Raw genomic sequence first — 18385 nt, forward strand, 5'->3', positions numbered from 1 at the left:
CCACGAGGTGCTCTGGGTCTGTTTCCAAAAGCATCTGCAAGTCAAAATGTCATACCCATCCCCCGAGGCTAAGCCCTCCAACCCCAGTAACCCCTGAGTCTTCTTTGACATGGACATCGAGGGTGAGGGAGTTGGTTGAATTGTCTTAGAATTGTTTGCTGATATTGTACCCAAAACTGCAGAAAACTTTGGTGCATTGTGTACAGGAGAAAAAGGCATTGGACCCACCACTGGGAAACCTCTCCATTTGAAAAGATGCCCATTCCATCAAATTATTAAGAAATGTATGATTGAGGATGCAGGCTTCTCAAACCAGAATGGGACAAGTGGGGAAAGTATTTATGGCAAAAAGTTTGAAGATGAGAATTTCTGCTATAAGCATGACGGGGAGGGTTTATTGGGCATGGCAAATGCAGGCAGCAGCACAGATTGTCCTCAGTTCTTTATCACCACAATTCTGACTCCTCATTTGGATGGGAAATATGGTATTTGGCCAAGTAACTAAAGGAGTGGGTGTGGCAAGAATTCTGAAAAATATAGAAGTGACAGTTGAAAAACCTGCCAAATTGCATGTTATTGCAGAATGTGGAGAATTGAAGGGAGGGGGCCGACTGGGGAATATTCCCAGAAGATGGTTCTCGTAACGGGTATCCAGATTTCCCCCAGGATGCAGATACAGATTTTTTAAATGTAGATAAAACATTATTAATAAAGTAAGATTTTAAAACATTGGAAATACTTTTTTCAAATCCCAGAACTGGGAGATGGTCACTAAAAAATATTCAAGGGTTTTAAGATACATGGAAGGTTCAAAGGCTATAAGTGAGTGAGTAGATAGATTCAAGCTGCAACCTGTAGCTTTAAGCTGCATGCTGAATATTGGTGCTTGTAAACCGAAGATGGCAACTGACCGTTGTTTGGAGGCTGTTGAAGTGGACCCATCAAATACCAAAGCACTGTACCGTACAGCTCAAGGATGGCAAGGACTAAAAGAAGGTGACCAAGCATTGGCTGATCTTAAGAAAGCTCAGGAGTTAGCACCAGAAGATAAAGCTATCCAGGCAGAATTGCTGAAAGTTAAACAAAATATAAAGGCACAGAAAGAAAAAGAGAAGGCAGCATATGCAAAAATGTTTGCTTAATAAAGAATTCAGTTATACTTAAATATTACACATTGATGTATAACGGCAATGAGAAAATTGAAGGGTTTTTGTCTAATATATATGTTCTTTAATGTATTTCCTTTGATAGTTCAGTTCCCATTGTTTACAGTTTAGAAATACTGATATCTGTTCACTCATAAGTGTTACAAACTTAAAACAAAACAAAACCAGAGTGAAAGTTTTCCCTCCGATTCTTGACCTTCAGCCATCCAGGTCTCCTCCTTGAAGATTACACACACAAACACACACACACAATGATATATATATATTTGAATATTTGATTTTACTCATTTATTTATTCCACAGATATTATTTAGTGTGTATAATGTGCTGGCCCTTATTCTAAACTCTAGAGAAATACTAATGAACAAAATAGATTAAAAAAACCCATGTAAATTCCACAGCTGAATCCTACTTTTGATGATTGGACACAGCCATTTAAAAAATTCGTTTCCTGTGTGTCCTTCCAGAAACGACTTACGTATGTGCCAGCATAGCCCTGCGTGTTTCCTTTCACAGTGGAAGTGCAGCGCAGCCGTCTCACTGCTCTGAACCTCGATTGTTCACTAAACACTGTAGTACGGAGAGCAGTTTATGTGCATGGGTAGAACTGACTCCAGCTTTATTTAACAGCTGCCCCAAATCTCATGATATGATGTGTCATGATACATTTAACCCTATAATGATGAGCATCTACGCTGCAGCCAACTGTTGATATTACAAATGAAGTTACAATGAAAAATCTTATAGAGTCTTTCACACATATGCAAGCATATTTCTTGGATAAATTCCTACTTTTCACCCTTTAAAGAACTTAGTTTTAAGCTTAGCAAACAGTTGCTTATGGAACACGAAGCTTATTATGAACAAGTACTTAATTTAAGAACAGCAGTGCAGCCCGGGCAAAATAAAATCTTTTGAATTAGTCAAGTAGTGGAGACAAAGGCAAAGTGATTCCTGTTGCCTGGATTATCCAGATCATTACTTCCCTGTACTCAACTCTGCTGTGGCAAGTTGGTCTCAATAACACCAGTACTCTCAGGAGCACAGCTCCCACTTCCCTGATACCCTGCTCCAAAACTCGGTCATCCTTCTTTTTTTCTATAAAAATGAAAAATTCAGGATAAGCCTGATACCTAAGATTGCTTAGTTAACAATTGCAGGTTTTACACAGTGAATCCTTTCAGCCACTGGAGGGCACAATTTGTCCACTTTCTAGATTTCAGGCACAATTTGCTATTTCCTGCTACAAAGAGAGTTGTGCTTTTAATGAAGGAAAACACATTTTATTTCCTTGCTCTTTTTTTTTGCAATTAAAAAAAATCACCAAAAAGTGTTCCAGTATCCCAAAGAGAGCACTGTTGTGGATTTTTGCAAAGGATTTTATTTTCACCTTCTGAAAGGAGTCAGCTTCTGCCTTCTTTTGTTAGTCAAGTCATCTGGAACTTTTTGGAAGATGTAGTGGAGATCTGTATTCTGTGGTGCAGACAGAGAGTGAAATCTCATTTCTGGGAGGCGTTCTTCACTGTATGCACATGGACCAATCCCGACTCATATACAGAATTGAAATAGTGCTAAGGAGGTTCTGGGAACATTTGTATCACTGTCTCCACAAGCCACGGCCCCACATTACACTCATTCATTTTGATCCCACTGTTACTGCCTATAAACAACTGTCCTAAAAAGAATCTGCTCTATCCACTTAATGATGGCAGATGTCATTTCATTCATAGGTTCTTTACATAGAATTCAGCATGAAGAGTCATGAAATATCCTGTTTTTTCATGGGTTTGGAGTTGGTTGGTGGCAGAAGCAATATAAGTGGTGATAAAAGTAAGGCAGATCTGGGCTTGTGTTTGGTTATGATGATGAATAGTTTGCTCAGATAAGAAGGAGCCCCCTAAAATTGAAAAAAGCCTTCTTTCTTTGATTTCTATGCTTTTGTTAGTTTTTTAATTATTATTTTAAAATTAGTTCTTTGAAGTAGCTTGTTTTCTGGTGAGATATCCCTCAGGCAACTGTTCCCTCTTATTTCTTTTACCACTTGATGGGAGGGAGGATATCGTCTCTGCTTTTCTGGTTTTTCATTCTTAGCTCTGGCTTTCCTGTGTACGGTATTGGTGGCCCAAAGATCAGCATTCATCCGCTCCTCCTACGAACTGTTTGGCCATCTCTAAAGCAGAGGCCCTTTAACAGCTGTCAGTGGGTGTCCTGTGGTTTTGAGGCCTCAGACAGGCTGCCCTTGGCCCCTCTCAGCACGAGTCAGAATGCTCTGGGCAAAACAGTAGATCCTGTGTCACTGTCCCCATCTTCCCAAGGGAAAAGTGGGTTTGGATGGAGGCAACGCATTCTAGTCTCACTTCACAAAGTGCAAGAGAACTATGAGTAGGGAAGGACTATGTTGGGACAACGTAATAAGGTAATTCTTAAAAAAAAAACCATGGCAAATCAATTGGATATCATGTATTTTTTTTTTACAATTGAAAATGAATTTCATTTATCCACTAGCCTAAATACCAGAAAGCTTATAAAATTTCCAAAACCATCTGGTTCCACCTCATTTGTTTTATGTTCTTTGTTTGAAAATCTTCACATTTGTAAACTGAGATCCATGCAACCATGTGGAAATATAAATATTATGGTTTAATAAGGATAAAATTAGAGGAACTCAAACTATTGGCTAATTTAAATGATTTTTATAAGATCTCTATGCTAAAAATTTTACATTTAGCAATAAGAACATCACTTATCAGCTTCTCCTAGAGTTACAGTTTTTGAAACCAAGCCTGTGGTTCCTTTCGTATCAGTCCACTTGCTGGTGGGGTGACATGCGTGGGGTTTTCTCTCCTGTCAAAGTTCCCTCCAGGGGCTCACAGATGGGAAGCAGACCAGTTTCCTTACTTATTAATAGATTTAGATTTCTGTTATGTCAAGGTGCCAATTAATGTCCTCAAAGATGGCATGCACAAATATATCATAAACTGTGTCTCACTTTTGAGAAGATGAAAAAGAAGTCAAACTCAGACACCTTAGAATTCTGACTCATTTTCTAGATCAGAATTGGGTAAGTTTGCCTCCCAGAGCAGGAACATAGGAATTCTTCTTCAACTAATTTTATTCTATTCCTTTCCCTCTCTGAAATGTCCTCTGAGCTTACTTGTCCTTCCCTTCACTCCCACTGTTGTCAAGGTGAGAACTTGGCCTCCCCTCAGCCCACCTTTGCAGAGAGCTCCCTGTGCTCCTCAAGCTGGGCTTGCCTCAAGCTCAGAGTTCTGTTCTCTTCTTGCATCCTCAGCCTTTACATGTCCTGGTTGCAAAACTTTTTATTTCACAGATGTTGAGCCTAAGGCTGCCAATGTATACACCATCCAGGACACTCAGATGCTACTGTAATTCTTTCATAACATAAGTGAGTTATTCTTACTGGGGTGAGGAAGAGAGAAGGGAGGTGATTCATTTTCCTTGGACAGGTTTTCTTTCACTCTAATAATCACCCAACCCATGGGTGGAGGCTTGATCAATGGCTGCTTCCTTTTTTGTTGAGGTCAAACATCAAACTAGTGGTCTGCCCATAGTTTGTGAGAAAGTAAACTCATAACAGTTGGGCTCCCCAACCCCCTTCCCTATAGTATTTTGAAACTACCTCCAAAACCCGGACAAGACTTCTCTCCTGTCAAGTACCCAAAGCAGGCATATGTTTCTACAGGTAGTGGGGGTGTCAGGACAATTCACTCTTAGTAAGCCTGCTGTTTCTTCTGATTCCATACTTTCTTCTCCAACCCACACCAAAGCAGCTAACAATCAATGTTAAAACATCAGGAATGATCAAGCAAGCATATTAATGAATAATATTGACTTATTCATTGGCTGTTTTTTAATGGTTAGAAGACTAATAAAGGCTCTACCCCAAACCAAAAGAAAAACACAAGTCGTCTTCCACAAGAGCAAAAATTGGAAATTTTCTGTATGTGTATGTGTTTTTCTTAGCTGGCAGATTTGTTTTAGGAAACTATTTGCAGAGCCTGGAAAAATGTGCTCCCTCCGTCCCTTAAAAGAACACACAGGTTGGTTCAATCAGTCATCCATGTGACAATTCTGACTGGTGATCTTTTCAAACATGCAGCCCTGTCAAGATTAGCATCAAAACAATATCTTTAAACTTGAGCTTTTGTTCTTTTACAAAACCAAATATTGCAATGTATGCTTTGTTTTCACTTGAGGAGGCTTTCATTAAAATTTGTTGTTTTAGGGAGAAGAAAGTATGTTTGTGGGAGGCACTGTTTAGCATTCTCTTATTATTTTTATCTGTCACCGCCTCTTTAGAAGGTGTTAGTTAATTTGGTTAATAAAATCAAAATAGTACCCCCCCCAATTATTTCTTTTAGTTCTCAGTTTTTATACTTAGTGGCAGGTTGGATTGACTCCAAAGAGGCTATTTTTGATATTAAGACTGTTTTCTAAAGCTACTTGTTATACTGTATTCCTCAGTCCAGGAGAATAACCTTGGGAATTAGTTAAAAGGAAAAATTTTACAAGGTAAAGTCGTTTTTCAAGGAAATTGCATGTTCAACTCTCACTGAATACCTGACATATAATTTTTCAATGTATTAATTCTTGCTGTGTAACAAAAACCTTTGCAGCTTCGAACAGCAAACAATGATCACCTCACAGTTTCCATGGGCTACCCAGGTGTGGCTTAGCTGGGTGCCTCTGACTCAAAAGGCCACTGTCAAGATGTCAGCCAGGGCCATGATGACCCTAAGGGTCAAATAGAGGAGGATTTGCTTTCAAGCTCACTCTTGTGGTTGTTGACAAGATTCAGTTCCTTTTGGACTGCTGGGCTAAGGGCCTCAGTTCCTTACTAGCTATTGGCAAGAGGCCTCCTTAAATTCCTTGCTGTATTAGTCTCTCCATAGGGAAACTCATAACATGCTAGTTGGCTTCATTGAAAGAAAGAAAGAGAGAAATTAGACTTCAGAATCTTTTTTAATCCTAAGAATATTAGGAGGTGGGATCACTGGGAGACATCTTAGAAGCTGCAACCTCAGTCCTTAAACAACCTGTACAAATTTGGGGTGCTCCAGTCGTGTGAACTTGCAGGAGTGTGGGGAGTTAGGAGAGTGAGTCAAGGAAGGGGGTTATGTCTGTGGATGCTGAGGACAGGGCTCTCCATGGAAGGGTTAATAGTCGGCCTGGTATGTTTCTAGGACGTGTGCAATATTTCACTCCCTGATAGGAAAATAACTGCTTCTTGACAGATTCTCAATGGTGAAAAGTGAGCCTACGCCAACCCCTCACTAACCCACACTCCGCAGAAACAAGTCTACAGTGCAGGGGAAAATTATTTTTTCACCTGTGTTACAGCAGATGTCCTAACTTTTCTTAGATTCCAAGTAATAGAAGAAAACCCTGAATGGTTTTCTAAGGAATGGGATCATTTATCCCCTTGCTTGGCACCCAAGCACCTTACCTACCCCACTCTCTGTAACACCCTACACTCACCTCCCAAGGATCTGTAAATCTATATGCATATATAGAGTCCTCTGAGTGAGCTGTGGCTGGTATGGCTCAGTGAATTGAGTGCCAGCCTGTGAACCAAAAGGTTGCCTGTTTGATTCCTATTCTAGGGCACATGCCTGGGTTGCAGGCCAGGTCCCCAGTAGAGGACACGTGAGAGGCAACCAGTCATTGATGTTTCTCTCCCTCTCTTTCTCCCTGTTTTCTCCTCTCTAAAAATAAGTAAAATCTTGGAAGGAAGGAAGGAAGGAGGGACCCTTTAAAAACAAACAAAAAAAATTTTTAAGTCCTCTGAGTGAAATGGAAAATGTAGCTGTGGAAGGGTAAGTTTTGCAGAACATCTAAAATGTATATTGCTAAAGTAGTTTCAGCCTTTGTCCATGTAGAATAAAATACATTCCTTCTACATATTTTCTAGTCACCAAAAAACCCCATTGAAAAGGGGTTCTAATAAAACAAACTCAAACTCGATCTATTTAACAAATGCTGAGTCTTCCCTGTGTGGGGATCACAGAGAACATCCAGATAGCTTAGACCTTAAAACCACATCATGCGTTCCAGGAAGATAGCTGGGGACTGGAAGAAAGGCCGTTATCCAGAGAACCTTTCGACTATTTTGTTAGTGTCAAGTTTTTTAAAGTTTTAGAAAAAATTATGGCGTAAAAAAAATTGAATTTGGGTACCTTCTCATCTGCCTTGCTTTGTCACTCTCCTTGACCCCCGAAGCATCCCCATCTTCCCCAGAGCAGTGCCTCGTGATGAGTAATTACTTCGTCCTCCTTTATCCCCTTCTCCACTCACGCCTGCAGTCCGTAAACCCATCCTCTTTGTACGAAGGAAAGGAACCGAGTAAACTAATTCATACCGAGATGAGAGTGAGTGATATATAAAACAATACGTTATATCCGCAGTGTTTCAAAAGAATACTCAGTAACAGGGATCTCTGAATTCATAAAATGTCAGTTCAACAAAGAATGGTTTAATTCCCCTTTTCAATTACAGTTTATATTCAACCAAGTATGGTTTTTTAAGAAGTGTCAAACAAAGTTAGAGATTTTTTTTCTTAAATTAGTCAGTTTTCTCCAGCAGGTTTCAAATGTTTATGATTTGTGATTCTTTTCCATGGAACTCTAAACCAGATAAGACCTAAGATTGTAAACAGCCCAACTTTCCCTTTGGGTCTTTTGCTATTGAAAAGTAGTTTGGTCCTGGCTGGTGTGGCTTGGTGGATCCTCATGTGCGGGCCTGCAAACCAAACAGTCGCCAGTTCAGTTCCCAGTCAGGGCACCCACCTGGTATCCAGGTACTCAGTTGGGGGCGTGTGAGAGGCAACCAATCAATGTATCTCTCACCCGTCGATGTTTCTTTCCCTCTCTCTCTCCTTTGCCCTCTCTCTCAAAAAAAAGTAAATTAGTAAAATCTTTACAAAAATATATTTTTAAAAAGTAGTTAGACTTTTCTTACACAAGTGAGTTTTAAGGAGTGCTCCGATGCTTCTACTTGTTTCTAAAAGGGAATATTTTCTCTGCCCCAGCTTGAGGTGCTGCTTATTTAAAAGGAGGAAAGCTAGTTTTCCAAGCCCTTTCTTAAGAGGATTAATGGGAATTGATGTGATAGGAAAGGAACTCTGCAAATACAGGATAGGTGAGCTTTTAGTCCATGTTTGAAACAAATTAGTAATAGTAATAATAGCCATTCAATATAAAGATATCATATCTGATGTTCAAATTGTAGTTCCTCGGTTGAGAAAGAATGAATTGTTTTTCCCTTCAAACTCTTTAAGAGTGTTGCAAAAATGAGTACAATATGAGAGTTTGCTGGCTTCCTATTTGTTTTTCTCCCTCTCATTTGAGTGCATTTTTAAAAACATAACAGGACTATGTATAGAGAGAATATTCAGTCATTTATTGTAGTGCTTCTAAACAATTTGGTAACATTGAGTCTCTGCCCATTTAATCGCATTTACTTTTTGTTGGGGCGAGGTAGAGGACCCCAGAGTTCAGAATACAGCACCAGCATTTACAGAAACATTACAGCCTAGCCCACAGAGTACAGAGGTTACTACGGGGCAAGCTGCTGCTTATAACTGTCCCCCACCCCGCCTCCCAGTTCGTCCTGCTAATCTTGTGTCATTTCCCAGGACAGGCAGCCTTGGGTGGACTCCAACTTGTGGCCTAGACAGGATTTGTGCTTCGTTTTTCTTTTTCTGATTTTGAAGTTGGAATGTCCTCTTCACCCTACACATCAAGGGTGTGTAGGGTTCTTTTTGTTTCCAGTTTTCACTGATTCCTTTGTGGGTTTGGGCTTTGATTTAACCTAAAGTATTAGAAATAAACACAAATCATGGCATTAGACCATGGACTGACAAGACAGGACAGGGCTAGTGTTACATTTTTATAAACCTTCTCATTCTAAAAGGTATCTAAGGTGGCTTATACAGATTGTAAAACAAGCCATAAAATTGCTGGGTGAAAGGAAAATAAGGACAGGGAAATCAATTTAAACCTGGATAAGGTTAATACTCAGAATATATCTTTACGTCCTTGGCAATACCTTACAAAGTCACTTGCAAATTTGACTTGGAGCTTCCTAGCAGCCAACAAAGCAAAAGGAAACACAACAAACTACAAGATTCATATGTGAGCCAAATTAAAAACAAACCAGGGGTCAGTGCTTCTCAAACTTCAACGTGCATCTGTATTGCCCATGGTGCTGTTAAAAAGCAGGTTCTGGTTCAGCAGGTCAGTGGTGCGTACTAACCAGCCCCCAGGTGCCACTGATGCTGATGCAGCCCCCATTGGACCATTCTTTGCGTGACAGAGTCCTAGCTCATTGTAAGTGTGCATTTACAAAGTCTGCCCCCACTTGAAAATACATAGCCATATTTGGTTTGCAGGTATTCTAGGTGATTCCAGAATATACCAAATATGGAGCTCTAAGATTTCTAACTTAATTTGCATTTGATGTATTTAAAACATCTAAACATCTATCTAACACTGAGGGACAGTAATTATTCTTATCTTCTAATTTAACTGTGTTATTTCAAACCTTTTTTAAAAACCTTTATTTTAAAACAAAGTAGTTTGGGGAGACTTTCTTTTGCCCTTGTAAACAATACAATAAAAGACCACATTGTAATAATGTTCTGGCGAATCTGATTGTTGACCAAAGGTACTGTTTACTGTTGTTCTTAGAACTAGCAGTGGTTATGGGCACTGGGTCTAGTGTGAGCTTCAGAGAACCCAGATTTTGACTGCCCTGTGCCAGCTGCATCACCCTGGGCAAGTCACGAGTCCTCTCTGTACCTCAGTGCTATGGTCTACCTAATAGGGCTAATGGGAGAATCTGTTACGAGTACTACTAGCTACTATTAGAATAGTGCCTCCACTCAGTGAGAATTAAATAATGTTGGCTATTTGTTGTCATTACATTTAAAGTCAATTTTCCTGGTAGTGAATGTGAATGATAAATACAACCACCCCCTCAGTTGCTCATTTTGCGTAAGCGCCTTAAAAGACTAGATCTAGATTTGCAATTTTCTTTGTGATCCTTGAGTAGAACACACCAGATCAGTGTAAGATGTTGTCTATATTAAGAGGCATTTGAATTTTGTCCTGTTGGAATCTACGTCTGCTGCCAACAAGTCACTGAAGGAGGTAAGAGGCACCAACCTTTTCCCGGAGTTTTTTAATGAGGGTATCTCGTTTGTGTGGTTGTTTTTGCTGCATTTTCACTTCACCAAATAGTTCATCAGTTCTTTGGCTCTCTCTTTGCACAGAGGGCTAGAGGAGAGTATTAAAACACAAGGAAAGGAAGAGAAATTATTTTGAAATTGCCAAAATAGGTAGGCATGCTTTCTCTGTATAAAGCTGTTTTAGCAGTTGTATCAGCAGAACCAGGTACTAATTTCCTAGCCTGTCTGCTTCAACCCTGTGCATGTTGCCTGTGGTCAGCCACAAACCATCACTTGTGTCTCAAGCTATGAGAACACTAATAAAATAGAACAACCAATTTCTTGGTATTTTATCTTCTCCCTTTCTGATATCTACATCCAAGGAAATTTTAAGGCCTTCCTAAACCCCAAAGTACCGACCATGTCATTTAAAACATTAAGATGCACCCACTTCCTCGTTTGTTGTAATATTTTATATATAGTTTTATAACAGTCTATAAAGTTGCATGGTGGGGAGATTTACATCTGTAGGTGAAATTCAGTAGAATTGTTAATTAATTGTGAAAATGTTGGGTTTGTTAAGCATTTAATTTAAACTTCATGAATTTTGGTTTCGAGCTTTTACTTTTTGGGTTTTGGAGTTGATTCTTTTTGGACATTTCAGATGTTTTTGTGGGGTCGTAAAAGTCCATAGACTTTAGGCTCTGTGTTGATCAACCTGAGAGAAGTACAGCCTTGTTCACAACCCCGTCCCAGCTCCAAGGGGGAACTCGTTGGACACTTGCAAAGTGGTGACAAAGTGGATTGCAGTGACTAGCTGGCCCCGGAGGAAGATCATTTTGTCATTTTCCGAGGGGCCGTGAGAGAGAGATGGGAGAGGGCATACCCGAGAAAAAGAGAGACTGGGGTAGACAGACAGGCAGAGAGGCAGAGGCAGACACGAACGCAGGTTAGAGACAGATGGGCAGACGCGGAGAGTCGGAGACAGAAAGCGAGGGAGGGGTGGAGAGAGACACCCAGAGGCACTGATGGATTCCCTAAGCGACACACAAGGGGACGCCCCCAACCCTAGAATTTATTCTTTGAAACGTGTGTATTTATTCTTACATGTTTAAACTTCAGTCACCTACAAAGTACTCTCCACTGGATGCAATACACCTATTGAGACATTTTTTCCTCTGCTCAAAGCAGATTTTGAACTTGTCATTTTTATGCCTTTTTGTGCTTCTGCCATTTTTTGTTTCATCTCTTCCATATCAACAAAATATTTTCCTTTATGGACTTTTTTCATCCAGGGAAACAAAAAAAGTCCCTTGGGGTGAGATTGGGTGAATAGGGAGGGTCAGGTACAGGGGTCATGCCATTTTGGTAAAATTCTCAGTGCAGGTTGGGCAGGTGCTCTGGTAAGTCACCTATCATAAAATGGGTAAATGTATTGAAAGAGTCTTCAAACAAATTCACAGAAGCTGAACCCAGCCTCTCACAACAGCACCGGCTGGTACACAGATACAGATGGGTTCCTAGAACACTCACCTAGCCAGGGAAGCCTGTACTACAAGGGGCCTACCCTCCCAAAGATAATAACAGGGTTTTTTTGGTTCCCCCTCATATATTAAGACCTTATAGTTCTGCAGAGTGTTTAGAATTATATTTTAAAGTTTACTCAGCAGTTTTACACGGTCCTGATAAGCAGATATTTCTCCTTTGTGTCATATTCTGCAGTTTATAGCAAAGCACTTGTCAGGTGTCACTGAACTGAAACTTAATCCCAATCTTTTTGATATAGGTGAGGAAATTGACTTGTCCACCTTACATTTGTAGAGCATTCTGTAATTTTTAAAAGGACTGTTCCACCCATTATCTATTTGGTAAGGGCCACTAATCACAGCTCTCCATACAAGCCCATCTTCCCTCATATAACAGCAGCTTCAATTATGGGTGTTATTGACATTCAAAAGACAGTGGAGATACCACAGGCCACAAAATCAGCAAATTTTTATTTTGTTTTTTAAAAAGTATCTATTTGGTATTAGTACCTTGTTATAGCTTCTGTACTGAAATAAGAGAAAGAAAACCAAAACTGACACCAATTCCATTTCAAAATCAAATCTACTTTTTTCATTTCCTCATATCATCTTCTAACCCTGACCATCCACAAATATTCAGGTTTGGGATATTTACAGCCCTGCCATAGATAACATTTTATATTCTGAATATTCACTCAACATGATGCAATGAGTACAGGCCATTTAATTCACTTCAGTCTCACATTCAAAGAGGGACATAAGAAGCACCAAAGATTGTTTGACTTTGAACAACTACAGTTAATCCTTTGTCTCTCGTTGGGAACCCCAAGGCTCTGTAAGTAAAATGTTCTCAGAGAATAGAAAGCTACCTTTTTGCTTTATGACATGACTGAGTGTTCTTCCCTCCACTCCTTGGGAGCAAGTGACACAAATTTCTTTTATTCAAAACCTGGTTGAGGTTGCCATTACCGGCAATGGAAGGTAAATAAGCGTTTGCATCACGTGGGGTTAATCTGCATCGCCCCTCTTCTTGACCAGGCTTTCTCATGGCAGAAGTAACTCCTGTCATGATCTTCCTTTGGGGTCTATTTGGCAAGAGGATGATATTTCTATTTAAAATAGTGATAATAATATTAAAAATATTTCATTTCCAATAAAATAATAGTCAAGTAAAATATCATAATGGTCTACTCACCATGATGGCGTCCATCACCTGTGTCAGGGAGAGCCCATCTGCCTTGAGGAGCACAGCATCCTCCATCTTCCGCTCCAGCAGTTCCAGCCTCTCACTGAGTTTCTCTCTGCACTGTATTCCCACCACCAGCTGATGCTGGAGCTCAGCGACCAGCTGACGGAGGCCTTCACTCCTCCTGTCGAGCTGCTCAGCTCTCCTCTCCAGGTCTTCGCCCTTTCTCTCCTGCCGGCTAACTTGAGTTAGAAGCTCGACTAAAGAGGTGTTCAGCGTGTCCAGTTGTTTAAACAGGTGGCCAGTGTGGTTTTTGCTGTTGCTCACTTGCATCTTGAGCTCCATTCCAAGCTGTAGAAGCCCCTGGGAGAGAATATTGATGTCATCTTGGGAATAAGTGGCAGGAGCATGACATTCTCTTTGTTTCTTTGCACTGGATAAAGAATAGGCTAAGCTGAGGAGGAACCAAACTGATGCCTTTTTCATTATGGCTTTGAAAGATTTCAAGGTCCCTTGGGATAACCTGTTTTCAGCAAAGAAAGTAGAAGACTATCCTAAGACAGTAAAGAACAGAAACAGTTTGGTCAACGACTTGATCTAAGAATGATTAAATCCCACCAGTTAACCTCTGACTTCCTGGAGTTGCTAAATCATAGCAGGATATAAATTAGTTAAGAGGCTTTTGCTGAATCAGTGGAAAGAATGTGGAGTTTCCAAAACAGTTTGTAACCGAGAGAAGCCATCTGAAGCAGCTCTGGGAAGAACATTGTTGATAAATACCAAATGTTCTGTTCTGTGTTGCGGTGCATATGACTGGAGAAACAGTTTTTCTTGGGGGAAGGTGAGCGTGTACCAACTGCCTCGCATCCACGCTGGACCTATAGTTCCTAAAGAAGCTTTCAAAATAATTCTGTTATACCAAGTAATTCCTGTTTTGGTTATGGGCTATCCTCTCAAAAGTCACTAGGTATAATTCTTAGGGTTTTCTCTAGCCAATATGAGACCTTAATTTACCACATATAAAATATATGAGCCTATTCCTCAGTTTGTTAATAATTACTTTTAGCTGCTTTAGGCTCTATGGATTATGGCCCATGAAGGCAGGTATCTTCCCTCCCAATAGAAAATATTATTTTATTTATATTCATGTCTTCAAAAGCTGCAGATTTAACAAAACATGTCACTTAGCATATTTGCCATTAAGAAATATAATGATTTTTTGGGAAAATGCATCTTCCTAAAAAAGTGTTTAGGCAAAGTTATTTAACCACCCTGGGAGTCAGTTTCCTAGCCTGCAGAAAGGGATGTGGGACTAAATTCTCTCAACACTTCCCTGTAAATTCTCTCAGCTCTGCACTTGGAGGAAAGTGTATTCAGGACCAGGAAGGACACTGAATGTGGTGACACTGAATTGTTTGAGCTTGGGGTCGGTTGCCCCTTTGGAAGCAAAGTGCAGAATTGTCGCCAGTGTTGGCGGACGTGTGAAACAGGTAGCTGGTGCCCTGGCATTGGGCTGAAGGAGAGCAGTGCCGTGGCAGTGAACTTGCTTAACCAGTCTGGCAGGGCCACTGCTGTTGTGATTCACACGGTCCCTTTCATCTAGCTACTTCAAAGCATTTCTGCCCACTGTGGCTCATTATTTCTTCAAGCACAGCATAAAGAAATGTTGACTGGTGGTGTATTTTCAATTAATTCAAAGATGAAGAACTATGTAGAATTAAATGGGATTCTTAAAGGATACTACATTGCCGAAGGGCAGGAGATACATATATACAAAGTGTTTATCACAGCTTTATAATTTCTTTAAAATGAAATCATCTCAGTGCTTGTTTTTGGAGACTAGTATAAATTATGGCACATTTATAATAGGAGATATCATGCAGCCACTAAAATCATGGTTATTAAAAATATTTGCTCTCACCCTGGCTGGTGTGGTTCAGTTGGTTGGAGCATCATCCCGTAAGCTGGAAGGTCATGGGTCTGATTCCTGGTCAGGGCACATACCTAGGTTTCAGGTTCGGTCCACAATCGAGGTGTGTACAAGACACAACTGATCAGTGGTTCTCTCTCACACCCATGCTTCTCTCCCTTTTCCTCTCCCTCTCCCTCTCCCTCCATTCCCCTCTCTCTAAAATCAATAAGCATGTTCTTAGGTAAGGATAAAAAAAAAAGGATATTTGCTTTTTACATAAGTGGCTTAAGACGACCTCTGAATGGTTTGCTATTCACTTGACCCAGAAAACCCCACAAAATCATACAAATCAAGAGGTTCAAATCTTTGTGTTCACTTTAAGAACACTTGTGGAACTGCCCAGGCCATCAAGAGTATGTGTATCCAAAAAGTCACCAAGTATCTGAAAGATGTCGCTTTGAAGAAGCAATGTGTGCCATTCCATCTATACGATGGTGGAGTTGGTTGAGTGTGCCCATGCCAAACAGTGGGGCTGGACATGGTGGCCCAAAAAGTGTGCTGAATTTTTCCTGCACACACTTAACAATGCAGAAAGTAATGCTGAACTTCAGGGTTAAAATGTAGATTCTCTTGTCATTGAGCATATTCAGGTGAACAAAGGTCCCAAGATGTGGTGCAGAACTTACAGAGCTCGTGGACATATTAACCCACACATCTCTCCCCGCCACGCTGAGTTGATTATACTGAACAAAAGTAGATCAATGACACAGCAATTCTACTTGGGGAGTATATCCCAAGAAACCCAAAGCACTGAATTGAAAGAATATATGTAGCTCTATGTTCATTGCAGTGTTATTTCCAGTAGCCAGTATTTGGAAGCAGTCCAAGTGCCCATCAGTAGATGAGTGGATAAAAATGCTGTGGTACATTTATTCCCTTGTGGTACAGTGGAATACTACTCAGCTGTTAAAAAAAAAAGAAGGAAATCTTACCTTTTGCAACAGCATCAATGTACCTGAAAAGTATTATCCTAAGTAAAATAACCAGTCAGAGGAAGACAAATACCATATGATTTCATTTGTACATGGAATCTAGTGAACAAAATAAACTAACAAACAACACAGAAATGGAGTCACAGACACAGAGAACAGACTGACGGCTGTCAGAGGGGAGGGTGTTGGGCTGGACACAGACAACAGTATGGTGATTACAAGAGGAAGGTTGTCTCTCATACATGCTCCAATGGGGGACCAGATCCACAGCCCAGGCATGTGCCCTGACTGGGAATTGAACCAGAGACCTTTCGCTTTGAGGAATGACACCCAACCAACTGAGCCACATGGATCAGGGTGCCAGTTTATTCTTTCTTTCCTGTGCTTGCCAAGCACTCAAATTTTTTTAATGGGTACAAATTATTTTATAACCACATATTACTTTCATCATCACATGTATTTATACTGATCTTATTATTATGAAGGAGAGAGAGAATGTGTGTGAGTGGAATGAACCGGTTAAATAGGATGACAGGAAAGACCGCTTTGAGGACATAACGTGTGTGCTGAAATGCAAGCAATGAGAAGGAATCAGTCACAGAGCGAACTGAGAGAAGCAGTTCTAGGTAGAGAGAGCAGAGGGCACAAGGTAAGAATAAATTCAGAATGTTTTAGGCCTTCAGAAAGGCCACTGTGGGAAAGTGATGAATGGTAAAATCAGAGAAATTGCCAAAGGCCAGATCATATAGGCCTATGATATGAAATTTGGGAAACTCTTGTAGGACCTGGCATAACCTATTTTACACTTTTGCAAGACCCTTCCAACCAGTATGTAAGGGATAGATTGTAGGGGCATGTGTGGAAATGAAAAGATGAGCTGGAAAATCTTTGCAGTGGTCCGGGTGAGAAACAGGGGTGGTTCGGACGAGGGCGTGTAGATTGGAGTGTGTAACTTATTAGCATTATGAAGAAGTAGTCGTCATTTAGCTATCACTTATTAAGCTCTTACTCATTAATGCCCACCACAGCCCTAGGAGGCAGAGACAGTTTTTCACCTCACGGGAGCTTTGGAAAGGCTAAGTACCTTGCCCAAGGCCAGCTCTCTGGCTCCAAAGCCAACACCCTTAACCATTCCCTGACACTGCCGCTCGGAAAACACTAGCGCTGTGCACTAGCAGATGAACAAGAGTTAGAGAGGGGTCCATAGCCCACATAGACCCCTGCACCCAACTGTGAACTGCCTTCTGTCACTACCACATCCATGTCCACTCCTGATGGCATCTGAGGTCCCCCTATACCTACCTGCATCAAGGCAGAGCCCCCTCAGTTTGACAGAGGATGACTGTGAAGGTGTCACTAAGACAGCCACACTGTAGAGTCCAAAAAGCAGTACTGAACTGGATCCTGTGCCCACTCTGTGGCTAACTCGGAGTGAACTGTCACATTACCTCTCGGGGCCTCAGTTTCTCATCTTTAAAACTTGGGGCTTGGACTAGCTGCCTCCCCCCTCGCACACCCAGAATTCTATGCTAATCCCTCCCTTGTGTCACAGCCTGGCATCTGCTTTTCCTGGGAGGCCATCTACATGTCACTGATATTTGATATTCAGTATTCTGCCCGTCATCTGAATTTAATTTATTTCCCTTTGATGAAATTGTTGTCCTGTATTTATCTTCTTTGTCACCAGAATGTAGGAAGTGGTCAATGCTGTTGTGACCACTTTAGCCAGTTATGACCCTGTTAAAAAAGAACAACAGGACCACATGGTAGCTAGACAGAGCTGGACGTGAAGACCAGCAAGTGAGGGAAATGTGGTCCCAATCGCTACTATGCCAGGGTAATGACATGCGAGAGGCAGGGTGGGCTAGACAGGTCACAGGATACAGCAGCTCACGTCTGTTCCCACCACTGTGTCTCCCCTATTCTGCCCCCAGCGGGTTACCACTGTAGAGAAACCGTGCTCAAGTAAGATGTAGAAATGCTATTTATTTGCCTCCATGGCCTTTGAACTTGTACGGGCAAAGAATAGCAGCTCCTGTGTTCTTGGCAGTTTTCAAAGATTTTTTTTCTCCTTGAATACGTGAGAGCATTCATTATTGTGCAAGGTATTTCACTAGAGAATTCTTGTGCTCTAACTCTTCCTACCTTGATGTGGAATGTTCTTCTGTAGCTATAAAAGCTATTTCCGTTTTTTTCCCCAAATGATTTCTGAGAATGTTAAACTTGTGAAATAGACTATGAAAGAATAAATCAATGAAATGTGTTCTGAGGTCAAAAACTTGGGGAAAAGGGCAGAGTCTCCCCCCTCTAAGAGATTCACAAGGCACATTCACCTGTTTACCTTGGTTTACACAGCCTTTTCCAACAGCATTCCATCACCCACCCCTCCTCTTCCCTACACACTTGCTAACACCTT

The 18385-nt window shown here is 40.9% G+C and overlaps 2 protein-coding genes and 1 pseudogene across 6 annotated transcripts in view; 2 read left to right on the forward strand and 1 right to left on the reverse strand.

Moving 5' to 3' along the window:
• Window positions 1-18385, forward strand: part of DOCK8 (dedicator of cytokinesis 8) — a 220156-nt gene that overhangs the window by 120247 nt on the left and 81524 nt on the right. The gene's annotated exons all lie outside the window — the stretch shown is intronic.
• Window positions 47-1363, forward strand: LOC119063996 (peptidyl-prolyl cis-trans isomerase D-like; annotated as a pseudogene).
• On the reverse strand, window positions 8565-13676 carry LOC119063997 (angiopoietin-related protein 3-like). Of its 2 annotated transcripts, XM_037165579.2 has the most exons (3): window positions 13075-13673; window positions 10352-10462; window positions 8565-8996 (listed from the first exon to the last, which is right to left on the reverse strand). In XM_037165579.2, the coding sequence occupies exons 1-3, from the start codon at window positions 13549-13551 to the stop codon at window positions 8925-8927; spliced, it is 660 nt and encodes a 219-aa protein (XP_037021474.2). In that variant the 5' UTR covers window positions 13552-13673; the 3' UTR covers window positions 8565-8924. The 2 variants fall into 2 exon arrangements, with proteins under 2 accessions (XP_037021474.2, XP_053512136.1); XM_053656161.1 differs by lacking the exon at window positions 10352-10462 and having other exon boundaries at window positions 13075-13676.

Source organism: Artibeus jamaicensis, unplaced genomic scaffold (assembly GCF_021234435.1).
Source record: "Artibeus jamaicensis isolate MK-2021 breed Jamaican fruit bat unplaced genomic scaffold, CSHL_Jam_final scaffold_1964, whole genome shotgun sequence".
Lineage (NCBI taxonomy): Eukaryota > Metazoa > Chordata > Mammalia > Chiroptera > Phyllostomidae > Artibeus > Artibeus jamaicensis.

What these genes read in the sequence shown, in the direction of transcription:
- LOC119063997 (XM_037165579.2), bottom strand. Translation starts at nt 13,551, where the DNA reads ATGAAAAAGGCATCAGTTTGGTTCCTCCTCAGCTTAGCCTATTCTTTA. An exon ending in AGGTGATGGACGCCATCATG is followed by an intron (nt 10,463 to 13,074) that starts GTGAGTAGACCA and finishes ACTCTCCTCTAG; the next exon opens with CCCTCTGTGCAAAGAGAGAG. An exon ending in TTAAAAAACTCCGGGAAAAG is followed by an intron (nt 8,997 to 10,351) that starts GTTGGTGCCTCT and finishes CTAATACTTTAG; the next exon opens with GTTAAATCAAAGCCCAAACC.